The 20,118-nt window shown below is 38.1% G+C and overlaps 1 protein-coding gene and 1 long non-coding RNA gene across 4 annotated transcripts in view; one reads left to right on the top strand and one right to left on the bottom strand.

Annotated features, from left to right (window-relative positions):
• ntng2a (netrin g2a) overlaps positions 1-20,118 on the bottom strand; it is a 65,324-nt gene that overhangs the window by 8,397 nt on the left and 36,809 nt on the right. For 2 of the 3 annotated variants that reach the window (XM_089119807.1, XM_039664759.2), the window contains exons 4-5: positions 18,341-18,513; positions 17,952-17,975 (exon numbers count right to left, since the gene is read on the bottom strand). In XM_089119807.1, the coding sequence (XP_088975933.1) occupies positions 17,952-17,975; positions 18,341-18,513 (197 nt within the window). Of the gene's footprint in view, positions 1-819; positions 892-1,267; positions 1,388-3,237; positions 4,363-7,949; positions 7,959-7,996; positions 8,084-16,050; positions 16,195-17,951; positions 17,976-18,340; positions 18,514-20,118 lie in introns of all 3 variants that reach the window. The other variant, XM_089119808.1, reaches the window with a different exon arrangement.
• On the top strand, positions 8,729-15,459 carry LOC120474491 (uncharacterized). The gene is made up of 3 exons (XR_016146546.1): positions 8,729-8,995; positions 9,385-9,461; positions 15,299-15,459. It is a non-coding gene; the product is annotated as an uncharacterized LOC120474491 (long non-coding RNA).

Here is a 20,118-nt window from a genome sequence, read left to right on the forward strand (position 1 = left end):
TGTGCTGAATTTGTTTCTCGGTAGATTCCATCTTAAAGATTTTTTGATGTGTTTTTTACATAACAGTAGTTTAGACCCAAACAGACTGACTAAACAGGACGTTATAGAGTTAATGAATCCACCAGTAAGGCTTGATTAGCATAGTTTAAGCAGACTGATAAACATTGATAATGAGCTGTAGTGTTTGAGAAGCTGTTCTTTTTCGATTCTTTGCTGTTTAAACACTTGGGCCTTTGAATAATTGATATGATGTTTTAAAGATGCTGGCGACGTGGGGTCCTGCTGTGTCACAGTCAGCCAAGCAGTGGGATGGGGGGCAAGAGCAGCTAATTAAATATAAATGCTCAATTACTCCCCAGATTGGTGAAGGGATGGAGCGATGTTTCACAAACGATCTTGCATCTTCAGCAGACAGCTGTCTAACACTCCAAGAGTGAAAATGCAAAGTAGCTAGTTTCTAGAAGAGGACGCTTTTGATTATACAGCCTGGGGGAGATCTATCTGTTTTCTAGCAAACACAATACATCTTACCTTATGAAACAAAGCAAAAAACAAAACATGTGAGCACAAAGAAAGAGCGACATGGAAGAGAGGAAATGAATAACATTTAGGCAGCAATTTTTCCACAGTTTCCATATTAGTGTCTGTCCACATTCTAGAAAACAGAAATCAAAACTGAATCATCCTTTGATAAGCATTGCCTAGAGGAGCGCTAATGCATATAAATAGATCATTCACGTAAAATGTCATTGAAACCCTGACAACAACGTCTTTTTTTAAATTTTTTTTTTGCTGTCTTGATTTAAAGCATCGCCTTACCTTGAAATCGGATGTACGCTATCCTTGACAACTGCGTTTTTGGCCCTCCGGGGATCAAAATCCTTGCAACAACTTTGGAATAAAAGCAACGTTATACGCTCTTTGTTGGATATTTGTTGGCTAACACTGCTGCAACTATTGGGACAAATCACTCAAGAAATGTGGAACCAGATACACTGAAATGATGCTAGTGTTTGTTATCTAAGAAAACACAACAGCCTAAAACTAGAGAAAACTAGGGTTTAAAGTGTCTTTCTGTGGATCTAATGGCTGCTAAACCAATACAGTACAAGCTGTAAATGTTCTTCACTAACAGAGACTCCATCTCATCCACAGCACCTGTATAGGTACCATGCAGTCAAGCAGAAATGCATTTTCAGACTGCAGTCATTAAATGCTGTGCCAGATGAGTGCAGTATCTGTATCTGTAACTACAAACGATGCATACCTTTTTTCTCATACTCTTTCTTTTCAAACTCTTTTTCTTTCTTTTTCTCCTTCTCTTTCTTTTTCTCTTTGGCTTCCCTGCTTTTTTCGGTTTCCTCAGCCTTGTTGTTCCTCTTAATGTCTGCAGATACGGTTTACACCAGAGAAATCATGAGCGTTTGAAGAAGAACTCGTCAGTCATCACATATCATTGTTTTCTATTTCATTTTATTCATCGTTTAAATATGATAAGCATACATTTGTTTTATAAAGACAAAGCATTTTAATATTTAAAGGTTGGTGTGTGTGATTGATGGGTGTCTTCAAAAGATTATTTAAAAAAAGGTTTGGGGTAAGTAAGATATTTTTCTTTTCTTTTTTTTAAGTTATTTACTCAGCAGGTATGCATTAAAGTAGTTCACTTTAAAAAAAAACTTTTGCTGATAATTTACTCACCCCCATGTCATCCAAGATGTCCAAAAGAAATTAAGGTTTTTGATTAAAACATTCCAGGATTTTCTATATATAATGGACTTCAATGGGAACCAAACGGTTCAAGGTCCAAAAGACAGTTTCAGTGCAAACCTCAAACTGTTCAAAGGGCTTTAACGATTCCAGACGATGAGGTCTTATCAACCGAAACGATCGCTCATTTAAAAAAAAAGTTTTATAAGCTCAAATGGTCGCCTTGCTCTGTTCTGTGATGCACGTTCGTTTATCAAAATGAACGAATCTTTTTTCGTGTCATTTTGTTCATTCAATGAACGAAATGAACAAGCTGACTCGGGAAAAGATTCATTAAATTTGATGAACGAGTTCGAACCTTTTTCCGTGTCATTTGGTTCATTCAACGAACTAAATGAACAAGCTGACTCGGGAAAAGATTCATTCATTTTGATGAACGAGTTCGAACAGGAGAGTCACGAACGTGCATCACAGAACAGAGCAAGGCGACCATTTGTGCTTATAAAACTTAAACTTTGTCCTTTTTTTTTTAAATGAGCGAACGTTTCGCTTGATAAGACCCTTATTCTTCATCTGGAATCGTTTAAAGCCCTTTGAACAGTTTGTACTGAAAGTGTCTTTTGGACCTTGAACCGTTTGGTTCCCATTGAAGTCCATTATGGAGAAAAATCTTGGAATGTTTTCATCAAAAACCTTAATTTCTTTTCGACTGAAGAAAGAAAGACATGGACATCTTGGATGACATGGGGGTGAGTAAATTATCAGCAAAAGTTTTTATTTTAAAAGTGAACTACTCCTTTAAATACATTTTAAAAAATAGTAAAATAGAAAAGTTATTTTAAATTGTAAAAATACGTGTAATTTCAATATATTTCTGTTATTACTGTATTCAAAACATTAAAATAAACACAGCCTTGGTGAGCTTTAGAGATTTCTTTTTAAAAACATAAAAATTCTTATCGACCCCAAACTTTTGAATGTTTCAGACACCACAAAAGTTTGACAAAAAGCATATATGATGCCAAATAGAAAAGTTGAATACAGGATCAGTATTCGACAAAACACATATACTGTCAGTCTTTATTACTCTATATAAAACTATTTTGTTTAAAAAGTATTTTGAGGGATACAGTTCTATCATCATTTACTCATCCTCTTGTCAATCAGAACTCGTATATGACTTCCTTTCTTCATTGGAAAAGGAATCTTTTTCTTTCTTTATAGAATATTCACCAAAATGATTTTTTTCCATATAATGAAAGGGAATTGTGAGTGAGGCTGTCATTTTGCCTAACATCACCTATTGTGTTTCAAAGAAAGTAAGTCATACAAGTTTTGAACAAGATGAGGGTGAGTAAATGATGACAGAATTTTCATTTATTATTCCTTTGGCTAACTCTTCTGAAGGCAATTTGGGTTGTGTAACAGACTTCAACAGATTGTGCCTCAAAAATGACCTTTTGAAGCTCATTTAAAAGTGTATGGTAGCGGGAAATATACTTGAGATGTCAGAATTGCTGTGGGTACCTGGGGATTCTGCATCTTTATCTTTCTTCTCTAGGTTTGTTTCTGTTTTCTCAGCAAGAGGAACTCTACTGTTTTCTCCTACTTCAGATGAAGGTTTACTGGCAGGAGCATTTTTATCTTCCTTCTCCAAATTTGTGGCTGTTTTTTCCTCTTTGGTCTCAATGAGAGGAACCTCACTGTTTTCTCCTGCTTCAGATGGAGGTTTGCTGTCAAGAGCATCTTTATCTTTATTTCCCATGTTTGTTGCTGTTTTTTCCTCCTTGGTCTCAACGAGAGGAACTTCACTGTTTTCCCCTACTTCAGATGGAGGTTTACGGTCAGAAGCATCTTTATCTTTATTTCCCATGTTTGTTGCTGTTTTTTCCTCATTGGTCTCAACGAGAGGAACTTCACTGTTCTTTGCATCTTTGGAAGGAGGTTTACTGTCAATCTCAACATCAGGTTGAGGAGTACCATCAAGAACTGGAGCTTGCAGAGGGTCACCTGTCAGAAGAGGTGTGGCGATTGTAGGTGGGAGTATGTTGGTGGTGACTGTTTCTGCAACATTAGTACCATCACCTGGACCCTTAGGAGCTGGTTTGATATCATCTGACACATCGGTAGCTTTTGCAAACTCCTCATCGGATGCAGGAGCCACCGCAACAGTCGTAAGAGCATCTGTATCAGTTGTAGGGGCAATGAAACCAATCTCTGGTGCAACCATGTCAGGAGGAGCATCAACATCAGATGCAGAAGTTACAGAAACATCAGATGTTGGGACAATCAAATCAACCCCTGGAGAGAGTGCATCAGTTGAGGATGCAACAGTACTTGTAACCAAGTTTACCACAGTATTTGCTGCAACCACTTCTGAAGAAACATCAGAAACGGGTGCCAGAGAGGCTGGCAGTTGAATGGTGCTAGCTGATGCTGAAGGTGTTTTTTCAAAGGTTGCCATGGTTGCAGAAGGTGTTGTTGCCACGGTTGCAGAAGATATTGCTTTGGTGACCATATAAAGTGTAGTTGCAATGCCGTCAGAGGATGAGGCAAATACATCAGTGACCTCGGGAAGAACAGATAGTGGATTTACAAAGCCAGTTGTTGCGGTGAGGGTGTCGGGTGTCACATCGGGTACCACATCTGGTGCTGCAGAAACAGAGCATAAAGAGTCATGTATCTAAACTGTTCAGTCAAAAGCCGTAAAGATGCCATTACATACTGTACATAATGGATGTTATTGCAGCAATTCAACCTTTCGTCATTTCCAGTTCAGCAGAAACGAGATACACAAGCCCTGATAGAATCACTTCCCCCTGCTCGTGCCCCTGTCCAACTCTTCAAGGACAGGACTCGTTGCACTTTCCTGTTATGGTTTCATGTATCTATCTCTCTCTCCATAAGTTCAATAAATTGGCCGCTTTTTGGTCTTCCTTACCATGACCTGGTCTCTTTTCTCTCATGAAATATTTAGCAGCCGTTCATTCAATCGCTATTCAGAAATAGATCTGAAAGAATTGAGCTCCGGCCTTCAGCTGAGCACCGACCGCCACGCCATGTGCTCTCGAAAGTGATTGTGTTTCACAATAACAGAGTATTTAATGATTTATCTCCTGAGGCTGGGCTTGCCATTTGATTTATTTTTAGTTACAGCTTCAGCACCGTTGAAGGCGGACGCTGCACACACCTGGTGTGAGAGGCAGAAATGGTGGGATAGGTGAGGTGGAGGCATTTTGTTTTGATTGCTCAAAGAAAGCAAAAAAAAAAAATCACAAATGTTTCGCAGTCACCAAAACTGAACACCTGCTGTTTAGCACGTCCAAATGGAAAATCGACCTCCCTGTTAAATGCAATAAAATGAGCCTATACACAAATAAAATGTTTTTTTTGTTTTTTTTACTTTTCACAAAAAAATATGTTTCAAAATATACAACTTTTAAAAAATATATAAATTACTAAATCTTCAATTTTAGGTATTGAGTAGGCTCTTTGAAAGCATGTAAAGATTCAAAGCGCCTTCTAATAGAATAACTATAATGTATGCATTCTCACATCCAGGAGGGCAAAAGAACAAGACTCAAAGTATGGCTTTAAACGTGGTCCCTGTTGAATATTTCACATCTTAATTAGTAACACAAGGGAGACAGAATAAATGAAGAATGTCTCACCTACATGTAAATAGATAGACACACGCTCGCATATATTATGGCTCATATCAAGGTTAAAATATCTATCCGAACAGAGTCCTGATGGACTTACTCCTTAAAAATCAAAACTTTAACACTGGAAGACATTTGAAAAAAAAAAAAAAAGGTTATTTATGTATTATTGTCTTGTGCAAACTTGTCAACAAATTGTGAAATCTACAGGACTTTCACTTACCTGGCCGGTCAGGTGCCGTGGGTCCGACTGTGAGTGTTGGACTAGACAGAGATGGCGTCGTAGTTAAAGACGAGGTGTCGGTCTGGCTCGAGACGGTAGCAGCTGGCATTGTGGGCAGAAAGCTTGTCACAAGCAGCACTTGGGACAGTCGAATCACAGTGTTGAGTTGAGAGCCGGGAGAGTAAGTAAAGAGGGCCAGATACCTCCTACTGTTAACACCTCTATTTTTAATTTAGCTTTGGAAAACATACTTGTACTTATGCAAAAGAATACAAAGCCTATAAAAATTACAAGTGGGTGATGTAGTGTACATCTAGCTACCTTTGGTTGTATAATTTTCTAAAAATCCTAAAGTTGCTCCGTTCCTAAATGGCTCCTAAATAGCTCCTAAATCCTAAATGGCTCAGTTTTTAGTTCAGAGTGATTTTTCAGTTTTAATAAATTTGTTATTTTGCTATTACTGATTTTATTGTCATACATTATTATATATTTTTCATTGACTAGTATAAATCCAACCACAAAGCTAAATATGGGTGTGTTCACACTTGGCAGGTTTGGTTCCATCAAATGAACTCAGTTCATGAATGGTGCAGTTGCTCTGTTAGTGCGCTTGCTTTAAATATGTGAACATTGCCGTCCCAACTCTGTAACCTCTGAAGAGTTGGTCTCAGTATACTCCACTGGTGCGACTGAAATATGTACGCAACACAGACCAAAGACATCTAAACTAACCAAAACGATGTGTCAAGTTTTCAGCTGGTAAAAATGCCATCATATGTATGCACATACAACGAGGGCATTTAGTCCAACACACAGTGTTGTTTTGGATGTTCGATAAGTTCCGTGGCAAGCCATAAAAAGCTGTGTTTTGTTTTGTTTTGTTTTGTACCTTTGGGTTAAAGGGATACTTCAGGATTTAGCATTTAGCTTTGTATTAATACAATCAATTACCATAATTAAAAAATTACCATACTTTACACCCTCATATCCCCCTGAGACGAGAGATTTATGTATTTTTTTGTCTGGAAAAATCCTCCGATGATACAAAAATGGTCATTTTCCATCATCGGAGGATTTTTCTTGCCAAAGCTAAAGACTACTGTCAGCAGTAGAGGCTGTCCCGCATGTTCTTAACCCGCCCATAGAGGGTGGGATCTCACTCACAGAATGAACACATAGTGTCGGCCATCTTTTTTTGGAAGCTAAGCTAGCAGGCTCTTGTTCTGTGGAGAAAGCTGAGTAGTAGGGGTTACCATCCTCTTTTTCCCAGACATGTACGGCCGTTGATGTTCGGGATTCAACTTTTGCTTTCTGTAGTCGCCATTCATTGTTTACATGCACAGCTTTTGTTTCAATCTAACTGAATTGATTCTGATTGGTGAATCTGAATGTAGTGCTTACATGAACGCTAAACAAGTGATCGGTTGATGTGTGTTTTAACATTGCTAAGAAAATTCCCGCTCCTCCGTTAGAGATACGAGACCGGTGCGTCTCACAGGTGTCGCTCATTGGTAATCACGCCACCAGCCTCCCGCCGTTCTCCCGCGGCCCTCACTCGTCCCGCTCGCCACAGTAAACATGATGAATGGCGACTGTAGAACGCAAAAGCCGAATCCCGGACATTTTGGGCGATCTCGAAACACATTTTGGGGCAGATTCATCACAGAGACTCGCTAGACTTGTTGTTTAACTACAGCGCTCTGTTACTGGTAGGCGTGGCCTCCTAGGGCAGCGAAGCAAGTGCATTCTGGGAGTTGTTGTCTTTCATCCACAAAAGCCAAAAATACATTTTCTGGATTTTCTTAGTCAAGAAAACTAATTTCACATGTCTTCTACATAAATGACCCATTTTAAATAGGCATTAATCTTTCCAGAGATGAAGTATCTCTTTAAGTCTTAAAAATGACAGTGTGAACACTAAAGCGAATCAGGCAATGTATCATTTTCTTTTTTGGTCAGGACCAAAAGAACCAAGAGAACTGAAATACAAGTGTGAACACACCATTAAATACCACAACCAAGCAATGCTTGATATTAAAGACACACTATTGTTAATCTACTACTAAACAGCTACGAAAAGAAACTTTAAAGTCAACATGAAATGAAAATCAACCATATTTACTTTAAGATACTTATTGTAAGTACTTCACAGTTCAAACGTTTGTCTGGTCCACCTTTCACAATCCAATTAATTCCCGACCTTTCTCCTCCATTTGAACATGCCGTTACCTCGAGAATCGCATCATATTGTGAAATGGGCTGTGAATGGCATTTCATGTTGACTTTCATGCAAAACGGAGCTAAGTGCACGTCTATTAAACAAGGCTTCATAATTCGAGACAGTGTCTATACACCCGAAGAAACTGCTCAAATATGCTAATGTAGTCTCTGCATGTGTCACCTGGTGCATTGGTGAGGGATTCAGGGATCACTGAGCCGCCTGTTGGAGCAGGAGGAGAAGTCGATGTGTCACTGGAGGTGGCCGTGTCTAGTCAGCAGACAGAAAGATGAGCTTGCCAGTACAGGGATCAAATACCACGACAGTATTGCCCATCAGAGCCTAAATCAGCCTGATCTCAGCTATTCGCTGACCACAAATAAAGGGCACCGCAACAGGCACTTAACTGCAGCCCACAGCACTAAAAGGGACAAGCAGGGGGACTCACACGCTTTTGATGATGTATGGATTTACCCATGACATCAGTCGATCATATACACTCTGTCATGTCCATATACTGCAATACTATATCTTTACGCAGTGATTGTTTCAGGTAGCATGATACTGTTTGAATGCCATTTTATATACCATGGTACTTTCAACAATACTTTGGTATCTCCATCATGGTCAGTTCACACATACATTTTTATTCACTCATTAATTTTTATCCGTCATTATTGGACATTTGATTGTGCATGCTCATTTTAATCGTTTGATTCTGTGAATGTAAAGAACAAAAACAAAAAAAAAATGTAGTATTGTTATTATATACTGTATGCATATATATATATATATTGCATTTACGTTAATACATCGGTCTTCATTATCAAAAATATTTTGATCTGTTTTAATGTTGAATATGTGCACATACTGTACCAACTTGAGCATGAGCTCATGTGTGAGGTTTTGGTTGAACACGGGCAATGCTAATCATCTCTGTCTATGCCAGTATTTACAGTACTGTACATCAAACATGGATCGTGGCATTCGGCGTCTCATGCATGTTAGTCTGTTTGCTGTCTCAATAGGAGCAGGTGTCTTCCCTCTGGAAGAGGAATGACCATGTCAGCTCACACTGTGCCGGTGCTGATGGGAGCTTTGGGATTCAGCGTGGGCAGCCCACAGCGAGCACCGCAGCAGGCCGATACTTCCTGCTCTCAGGCATGCTGATGTTTTATTAAGGTTGCGTCCCTCCCCAGTGTTTCATAATTAAAGCATGGCTGAAGACACTGTTCCCTAATTCCATGGGTTTATTGTATTTATACGGTTTGCAAATGAAAAATGGGCCATATTACTGATAGATGTTTTATTTAGTGTTGCGTCTCTGAGTGGCGTGGATGAAAATAATTTATATCTCAGGCTCTGGGTAATAATTCAGTGACAGATTCACACAGGGTTTCGTGTTCTATGAGATCGGTGTTGCATTTTGGCAATTATACAAACTGTTTTATGGTTTTAAAGTGAACATATTATGGAAAATAGGATTTTCCTTTCTGTTTGGAATAAAAGACTTTGATGCACTATGTTCTTTATAATACTCTCACTATGTAATGCAAAACTTCCTTCTATAGGGATATTTATGGAAAGTCATGGTGTTGACGTCAGAACCAGCGAGAGAGTCACACAGTCATACAGGAAAAACGTGAGGGTGAGTGAAGGATTTTTATTTTGGGGTGAACTATCTCTTTAGCATGTTGTTGGTTATTCATGATGTCACACTAGTTTTCAGTTATTTACGTTCAGTTCATTTCACAAACAAAGAGTTTGGAAAATCATAATAAAGACAATTTACAGGACATACACTTGACTGTTCAAAAGTCAGGGGTCAGTATAGATTTAAAAATAAAATGTAATTTTTTTTTTTTTAAAGAAGACTCTTAAGCTCATACAGGCTACATTTATTTGATCTAAAATACAGTAAAACTCTAATATTCTTACAGTATAAAATAATAATTTTCTATTTTAATAATTTTGAAAGTGTAATGTATTCCTGATGTCAAAGCTGAATTTTCAGCATCATTACTCCAGTCTTCAGTGTCACATGATCCTTCAGAAATCATTCGAATATGATGATTTGCTGCTCAAGAAATATTTCTTCATGTTGAAAACATGTGTGCTGCGTAATAATTTTCTGGAAACTGTCATACAATTTTTCAGGATTCTTTGATTAATAAAAAAAACTTTTTTACATTATAAAGGCCACTTCACACCAAAGGGCATAGTGTACGTTTAATGATAGAGATAAAGTCCACACCATAATTGTAACGATAACAGCACAAAGGAACAATATTGTTATTTTCAGTTTCAAAAAATCAATTAAATAATTCCAACTGATGAAGGACAAGAAAAATATTGACAGCAAATCAAAATCCCCGGCTTTATTGTCTGTTGCCGTGGACGCTAATATATATTATAGCTTTTTTTTTATCATTCTTGGTGTGAACCCTTAAATGTCTTTAGTATTACTTTTGATCAATTTTTAACAGTAATGAATATGGATCTAAAACTGTTTCTGGATAAAAAAATAAAATTTAAAAAAAGTAATAGAGCTGTCAATCAAATTACCTATGATATGATATCAAATGTTTCACAATGAATCTCATACACCAGTATTTGGTGAGAAAAATTTTAGACATTTCATTATTGTGACAAATGTGTAAAATCCTTGAATAAACAAAGAGAGTTTTAGGAGTCATTTACGATGACGATTGTCAAGCATGTCCATTCACACAGAATGATCAGTGGAGAGGTATTATCATCCAGTGCCCATCATAACACTAATGGAATTAGCCTCTCGCAGTACAGTCATGCTTTTTGGACAAAGAGTGCATGTGTGCCTGTGTGTGAGAGAGCGAGGAGCTCCGTTCAGGGCCAATGAACAGGGAACGGGTAACAGGAGGGCAGGCATATGGCCACGGGGGGTTAACGTGAGAGCTGGAGCACGGGCAGATTTCTCGCCTTCACCCCCACCTGCCATCTGCCACCGAACCGGACCACGACCGCAAGAGCAGGGCAGGCAGAGACCGCTCTCCTTCTCTGACCACATTAGGACGAGAGAGAGAAACAAAGAAATAGCGTTTGTTTGAAAGAGAAAAAAAGAGACATTTGCAATCTTGTGAATTAATGGCTCTCTTCCAAAATCTAGTAAGCTGAGTATTTAAGGCAGCATGCGTGCGCTCCTGCTGTTCCACAAGGTAAGCATGATTGTGTGCTGCCTTCTAAGAAACAGATTCTAAGGCAGTGTGTCAAAGGAAGCAATGCCAAAATGCATTGTGACGATTTATCCAAGATGGTGTAAAAAAATGTGTGAGAGATGTTGATTATAGACTTAGATACCATTTATTTAACCCTCTAAGACCGACGGGAGCGCTCCGGTTTGCGTGTGTCTGTTTTAGAGCCTTTAGAAACTGAAACCAAATGGCTAGCTCAATCATTCTCTTTGCATACAAAACCAGAGATGTAACATGTTCAGATCAAGCCTCCAACATGCTCATGTTGCGTTGTTTTCACCCTCTAATGAGTCTGTACAAGTTGCGTAATATGCGTTTACCAAAAAAAAAGACAGAAATGCATTGCACATCTTTGCACACGTTCTGTAGAACTGTGATTGATAGTTACGTCTTCCGATGGCTCATTGACATATCACGTTCTGTGCACTACGTGTCGCATATTATGACGTCAAAAGCTGCGTCATGCGTTTGACTCCCATTTGACTCCCATCTGCTATATGTTCCTTCTTATCGTTATTGTCTTTTTACCATTGCTTCATTCTATCATTTTTTTCTCGTTTATACACTCGCAAATACAAGCACATTCACGCACACACAACGTTGTCTAAACGAAAGTACACGGACGCGCTGAACTCTCCGTCTGCTCATCGGCTTTATATATTTATTTTATTATTAATTGTTCTGACAGGGTCTATTTATTTTATATTCTAACCAATTCAATGTTCAATCAATATTCAAAAGCAAAACGTTATCTGTTTGACCACAAATGTAATGAATATTTTTCATGGCATTTTTACTGCGTGTAAAAATGAGTGTATCTTAAAAAACGAATTTATGTAAACAGTTCAAATCAATTCTGTATAGTTTTAAATTGTTTTATGCACATTTTTCACATGACAAGTTTGAGGTTGACATTTTTTTTTGTATTGAATAAAATATGTAGAATTTTTTTAAATTGTTTTTCTTTTTGTTTATTGCACTTTTGAGATATTTATCTAGCTACTATTGATTTAATACAAACATAGCCTTCAAATTGGGAGAGTAAGGATTATTTTGAAGCATGGCATATGAAAACGCTCAAAAGAATGACAAAAAAATGGCTAAAAAGTTACATTTATTTACCTATTACTCAAGAGTAAAATATGATATGTATTTTTATGCTTGTTAGAGTTTCTTTACCAAAAGCGAGTTCCCTCTTTAGAACCTTCCTCTGGCAACTCTTTTCTAGTTCACAAGTGTACAAGTCCAGCTCCTATCTACTTAAACGCTGTTTGTATATATGACCCATTAAGTCGCAGCCTATTATGGGCTTCCATTTCAATTAACATGCTGTCTTAGAAGACAGGCGCCTATGTAGACAGCAAGGAAGCTCACTTGGTTTTGGAACAGAGCCAGTTCCTTGCAGTAATTATGAATAATTTCAGCTTTATTACATACAGTTGCTCCCTAAATCTTCGAGATGCTTCTCCCCATGCTCCCCTCAGACACTTGGGCAAGAAGATGTGCAATAACATTGCCCTTGCTGGATAAATGCATGAGGGTTATTTTTAGTGTGATGGGAGGCCCACAAGATTAATAAACATTCATCATCCATTTCCTCCAAATTCTTGCTCTCTGTCTTTCTCTATTGCATTCTCTCTCTCTCTCTCTCTCTCTCTCTCTCTCTCTCTCTCTCTCTCTCTCTCTCTCTCTCTCTCTCTCTCTCTCTCTCTCTCTCTCTTGCACTCTGTTTTCCGCTCTGTCTTCTCCTTTAGGACAGTGAGAGCTTTCTATCACAGTTTCTAAACACCATCCATGAAAGAGGAATGGAATAAACGGTGCCAATCATATTTTATTCCTCATCCTCTCACACAGTAAAATTCAATAAAAATAAAATAAAAAATGATACTGGATAGCAGTAGGGTTCAATCCCAGGACTGTTTGGAGATCATTTTGGTAATGATGTCTTGATTTGGCCCTGAAGCGCATATGCTGATAACCTTCCCTTTTCAACATGACGAGGTCACAGAGGTCACGGCTGCTGCAGTCCTACTTGAACAACTAGCTTCCACGTCGTAACTCATTCTGGCCGATAACTGCCGTCTGATCATCTTGTAAAGTGACCAAACCCATTTGGTTTTTTAATATTGATGTTTATGGGTGGGTAAATCTGAAATCAATGTTACATGCCACAATAATAGGCTGGTGTGGAATGAAGTGTAAAGTAATACATACAGTACTGATTATTTCACAGACAAAGTGTATTATACAGATAGATATTTGATATCTTGTTGATATGTGACTAAACAAAGTTCTTTTGCATGAATTTTCCAATTAATTACTTATTATTTCCTATTTCCTATTTATTTAATAGATTGCACTAAACAATTCTAGATGGAAATACATTAGAGCTGATGTTTTTTTTTCTTTTTTTCTTTTTTTTTTTAGAAATTAATACTTAGTAACCCAACGCATTCTCACCCCAAGGCGTCACCTTTGACCATGCTTCAATATTTGACGTTTTAGGCGCTAAAGGAAAGCGTCAGTTAGTGGACGCGGTTAGGTTTAGGTGTGGGGTGGGGGTAGGGTACACGCGATCCTAGGGCGTCATCTAACTGACGCTAAAGGGCGCCTAAAGCGTCAGATATTGAAGCATGTCCAAATGCTTCCCAAGGCGTCAGTTAGGTGACGCCTTGGGAGTGAGAATGGGCTGAGTAACCACACTCCATCGCACACCTGCAGGTGATAGGTGCGTCGGATAATAAGACCAGACTAGCTAGTCGTTTAAGCAGATAAGGAACTCCCGCACACTATCGTTACTTGCAATTTAAAATGAAGTTTATTCACACACAACGTTTCGGTCACACGACCTATACTCCTGACACAAACGTTGTGTGTGAATAAACTTCATTTTAAATTGCAAGTAACGATAGTGTGCGGGAGTTCCTTATCTGTAGAAATGAATACTTGTATTCAGCAAGGATGTGTCAGTAAAGACATCTATATTACTACAAAAGTTTCTATTTCAAATAAATACTGTTCTTTTGAACGTTCGAAGAATCCTGGGGGAAAATTTGTCACGGTTTCCACAGAAATATTAAGCAGCAGAACTGTTTTCAACATTGATAATAATAAGAAATGTTTTTTGAGCAGCAAATCAGCACATTAGAATGATTTCTGAAGGATCATGTAACACTGATGATGCTGAAAATGCAGTTTTGCTAACACAGGGATACATTTTAAACTATATTAAAATAGAAAAGTATTACAATTTTTCATTGTAATAATATTTCACAATATTTCTGTTGTTACTGTATTTTTAAATCAAATAAATGCAGCCTTTGAGCATAATAGACTTATTTCAAAAACATTAAAAATGACCTGTAGTGTAACTAAAAATATTGTCAATAGAAATTTCCAAAAGACATATTCATGCAGTATTGTTACTATAAACTTTTGAGATGTTTACACCCAGAAATCACAATTTAAAATGGTTTACCATGTGCATGATGCGAATTAAAATTATATGTTAATGCTTATGCATTCTCTTGCAAAGGTTTTGAACTCCTAAGAGAAACTTTCCGTCCACTTTTGTGTACGCAAAACATTTGTAAGAGAACGTGTATGAATTGACAAATAAATGTTCCTGCCATTTCATATTTTTTGGCCCCCTCACCATGTCCCTTTAGGGGCCCTGTCATTATGTTATGTAGGTAAATACTGATGGGGTGTGTTTGAGGCTGAAGTTTCATAATCTGACTTTGGTACTCTCCTGATCATTGTCCTGATCAGTGTCAGATTGTTTCATCATTCAGCAGAATGAATGAATTGGTTATGGATAATAAAATGAAACCATAAATTCTTTCCAGGGTCTAACAATATTAGGAGTGACCATGAAACTCGTCCTGTAACAGCAAATACATCACTATGTCTATTTTATAAAGCGACATCACACCTAAATCTCAGGAGAAAATCCTCTCTTACAGAAACACAAAACATTACTTTTTTGCGGACAAATGTTGCCAGGCCTCGCAAAATATGCATTGCATGCTGCATGCGGAAGATTATTTCGCCCCATTCCAATCAATCAGTTATTTCCAATAAAGGTTATTCAATATTTTCTGCTTGGCAATGATTAAAATAAATGACATCACAAACTCCAAAATCAGGCCATTCTGACAGGCCCTAATAATACTGAATTATGGTGATATTTCAACATATTACTTTGAGTGAAATAATGTATTAATGTGTCTTCTGCATGTGTGTTTGATGACAGGCAGAGGGACCCTGAGGGAGTGCGAGAGTCCATGGCCCGACACACACTGAGATAGATTGCTCACACTCCAGTGACTGTTATTCATTGGTCAGAGGTTGGGAAGAAGCACTGTGATGGTACCACAGTACAGTTATGGTTTTAAATGGTAATAATACCACATGCTAGTACTTGTGGTATATGGGCAGTTGACATGGCATGTAGCTTCTCTTAAATTTTCATTATTTGGTTGGAAACGAAACAATAAAAAAAATAAATGTATATAAAAAAAATGTTTTTTAATGCTGGCAAAGCTAAATTTTCAGCATGATTACCCCAGTCTTCAGATAATCCTTCAGAAATCATTCTAATATGCTGATTTGCTGCTCAGGAAACATTTCTGATTATCAGAGTTGAAAACAGCTGTGCAGCTTAATATTTCTGTAAACATTTTAGGACACTTTTATATATTGGAAATAGAAATATTTCGTAACATTTACTCTCACTTTTGATCAGTTTAGTGCATCCTTACTGAATAAAACCACTACATGTTCATTTGTCAACTACCCATATACATATACCATGGTACTGAATGATTACCGGATCTATGTACTATGGTACTTTTGGTACTTTTAAGCAATTCTGTTGTCTTGTAAATAATCATCAAGGTCTCTTCTACTGAACTCTGTTCTACTACTACAAGACCAACCTATTTTAATCTACAGAGCATCACAAGACAAACTACACTACTCTATTGACTTTAAAAAAGCCCGAACCTGTAAACGTGTCTACAGACGTGGATGGAGCCGGAGTCTGGGGTTCTGTGATTGGTTGGTCTGACTCTGTGCTGGTTGGTGTTTTGGATGTAGTTATAGACATTGGTACAGTGGCTGGGTCAAGCGTAACTGCTAGTGTTGACACTGAGGATAAAAAACAACATTACATCCTGTTGAGATCAAATGTTTCTGGCAAATGGTAATTTAAAAAAAAAAATCAAAAATGGCACCAAGTCATTGTCTTTTTCAGGTCTTGGACATGGCTCTGACACCAACTTGCGATGTTGAATATTTGAGTAAAAGCATAATTTTTGGTTTCCGACAACATGCTATACCCTATTTAGCCAAAATTCTTATTTAATAATTGACCGTTCGCAAAGACCCGCCCCCTTTAGTTACTGTCGCTATATCAGACAAGCTGCCGTCACCATGTTCTCATGCAGTGAAAAATACATGGCGGAGCAGAGAGGAGACTTCCAGGTTACTTTTCGGTTACTTTGGATATTAAACATATTAAACACATTCAAATTTGGTCATTTTTTAAAAGTAAATTTAAACAATAAATACCGTTTTGTGGCTCTTTAATGTGTCGTGACAGATCGCTGTAGACTAGAGCATCAGTGATTCGATCTTCATGAATGAACATAAGAAAAAATGTTGTTTTAACCGCGGAAAGGCGTCAGTATATTCTGTTTTTCAAGTGCAAATCCCCCCCATGCTAATCTACTAACTCTTCTGACTGCTTTGTCCGACAAAATGAAGTATGATTGGTCAGATCACCTGTCAATCAAGCTCCCTGCGAGGGGTCAATTCCACAACCGAAAGGGTCAGAAAAAAAGGTGTACAGACTAGAGATGAAGTGAGTAGTATTCAGCTGGTCATGTGATCTCATTATGGTATAGTAAAACAGCTTTTATGCAGCAGATATGAGTAAAATCTCATGCAAGTCTAAAATCATTTGAAACATTTTACCATTCTTTAGATTCAAACGTCAGTGATATCTGTGTCACTAGGGTCACTAAAAACGGGGAACACTTCACCTTTAAACTAAAAGAAAAAAACATATAGTGCACCTTTAAAGGGATACTCCACTTTTTTGGGGGGAAATAGGCTCATTTTACAACTCCCCCACAGTTAAACTGTTGAGTTTTACCTTATTTAAATCCATTCAGCCAATCTCCAGTTCTGGCAGTACCACTTTCAGTATAGCTTAGCATACATCATTGAAGTGCACTAGACAATTAGCATTTCCCCCCAAAAAATGATCAAAGTGTTTCGATATAGGTGCCCTTTAATGCACGATGTAACAACAGAAGAGTTAAGTTTTAAATAGGAAAAATATCAAAACGCTTTGGTAATTTTTTTTCTGAGAAATGCAAATGGTCTAGTGCACTTCAATGGTGTATGCTAAGCTATGCTAAAAGTGGCAGTGCCAGAACCGGAGATCGGCTGAATGGATTCAAAAAAGGTAAAACTCAACAGTTTAACTCTGGGGGAGTTGTAAAATGAGCGTATTTCCAAAAAAAAGTGGAGTATCCCTTTATCCCATCTGACTCTGTATTCCTCATGAGATCAGTCATCACCTCAGATTTCCAACAAAACAGTATTAAACCACCACAAATGGGCAAAACTTCACTGAAATCTCCCATAACCTTGAGCAGACCCTCATACATCACAAGTCAGCATTAGAATGCTCGCGTCTTACATCACATGAAACATTTATGAAGTAGAAAACTGTGGAAAAATGCATCACGCCATCAGAGTTCACAGTGACCGTTAAGGGACGGATCATAAGCGACGTCTCGTTAATGACGTGAAATAAAGAGGCCAAAAAGAGTGATGGCAGCAGGAGCGAAAACATGAAAACAACAGTCAGCGTATTCCGTTAGCATGCCACTTACTGCCAGACGTTCCCGACGCCTCACCTGCAAACACAGAGAGAGGAAGAGAACACAAATGAGAGAGTTTTACGCCTTTATTTCTTGAAAACACTCATGTGGGTTTATTTTATTATTTCTCTACCACTCTGGAGCACATCTAAGATTAAAAGAAATACAGAAGCCTGCCTCGCTTTTGCAGGCAGTGAGCGTACAGTAGCCATGAACTGTAAATGTGATACTATTCAATATACGCAATCTTCTTTTTATTGCGAAGTTACTTTGAAAGCTTCGTGCTATTCTACTTTCCTCAGCAAGTGAGGATGCCCCAGTTTTCTACACTGTACGTAAATCATGTGTTCTTCTGAGAGGTGTGTGCGCGTGTCTGAACACAGCAGGTGCACGATTCTTACAAATGTTCGGGGAGCCGTTGGGTGTGGGCAGGTAGGAGCCGGGCTTCCAGGACTTGGCTTTGAAACCTCTCTCACAGGCCGAACAGTCTTGTCCAGTGGTGTTGTGCTCGCAGTCGCACTGAAGGGTCCCGTCACGGAGGGAGCACTGACCGGCGTGGAGGTTACACTTACACCTGTGAAAACAGGGAACAGCGGACAATTAGCACGCTTGTTACATCGCAGCCACAGGCAAGGGCGAAAGCTCCACCGCCGAGGACGATTCCCACCTTTTAGAAGTTAGGGTCACCCGAGGTAGCTCATTAGCTCACCTACTCGGCTCAAGAAATCAGCTAGGCTAATTAGTGGAGCCATGGCGCACGGCTAAAAACAGGAGCTGTAGGGAATATTGTGGATTCTACAGATCTTCAGATCATGGCTGATGTATAGTTAATGAGAGGGGTTTTGGGGCCAATGAGATTTCACTGTGGGCGGGGCTATCCAGTAAAAAAGTGGTTTTGTAGCTTATTACGACCGGTTTGGACAAAATGTCAGATTTAAGACAGTGATTTTATTGCGGGAGGTCAGCAGGTTGCGGTCCGCTTGTTTTCTAGTAAATATTTAACATTACTCGCAGGGCCGTTTGAAGGAATTTGGGGGCAAAATGGACATGCAGATCTGTGGCTTCCTTATCCCGTCAAAAAAACATATTACAGTATGTAACCATGTTTCGTCCATTTGAAAAAAAAAAATGTTCGTTAGCCATCAGCATTTGCCGTCAGTCAGATAGCTAATAGAAACGTATATTTTTGTGTGCAATTTAGTGTAATTGATCACTTTACCACTATCTTGTTTTTTCTTATCCTCCTCTTCCTTTCTGTTCTTTCTTTTCTGGCTTTCTGAAGCATGATTCCACTTCAAGATGACTGCCGAGGAGGTTTGTATTTTGCGGCAGCAGAGATCACGTGGTTGGTTGTCAGAGACTACTGAGAGGGGCCCCCTAGAGGAGGATTCCAATAACAGTGTCATTGCACTTTACTACATTGACTATCAAAGGGGCGCTCAGACAGTTTTTCGTTGCATTTTATTCTTAACCAGTCGTTGTCTTGGGGTCCCAAGCAATTGCTTGGTTTGCTTGCCTTGACGCGACGGGCCTGATTACTCAAGAAGCAAAATGACATAAGATAACAAGTTTGTTTTCTGAAAAATGTATCAAAATGAAGTGACTTTACACTAAACAGAGGACAGTGTCAGCCAGGGTGGTAAGAAATGTAAACTTGTTTTTAATTTAAATTTATTATTTTTCAACCCCATTTGGCAGATATATACTCTATATATGAAGAGTTCAGATGCAAAAGCCTCTAAATGCCATTTGAAATTTTCTTCTTTAATGATGATTTTTATCAAACTTGTATATTTAAGTTCAGTAATTTCACTTAAATAACAATTAATAGGTAATTATCATTGCCATTTAAGTGAAATCACTGAACTTAAATATACAAGCTTGATAAAAATGATCATTCTAGAAGAAAATTTCAAACGGCACTTAGAGGCTTTTGCATCTGAACTCTTCATATATATATGGATAGCACAAACAAAGAGTTAATGTAAATAAAGCTGCAATAAAATAAATATTAGATGATTTTTTTTTTCTTAATTTATAATTGAAGTTTAATAACTAAATCACTCAAACTAAAATAATAAAAATAATTTAAACTAGGGCTGTGCAAAAATTAATTGTGATTAATCGCATCCAAAATAAAAGTCTGTGTTTACATAATATATTTGTGTGTGCTGTATAT

The sequence above is a fragment of the Pimephales promelas genome, chromosome 14, assembly GCF_988280905.1.
Source record: "Pimephales promelas chromosome 14, fPimPro1.hap1.1, whole genome shotgun sequence".
Taxonomy (NCBI): domain Eukaryota; kingdom Metazoa; phylum Chordata; class Actinopteri; order Cypriniformes; family Leuciscidae; genus Pimephales; species Pimephales promelas.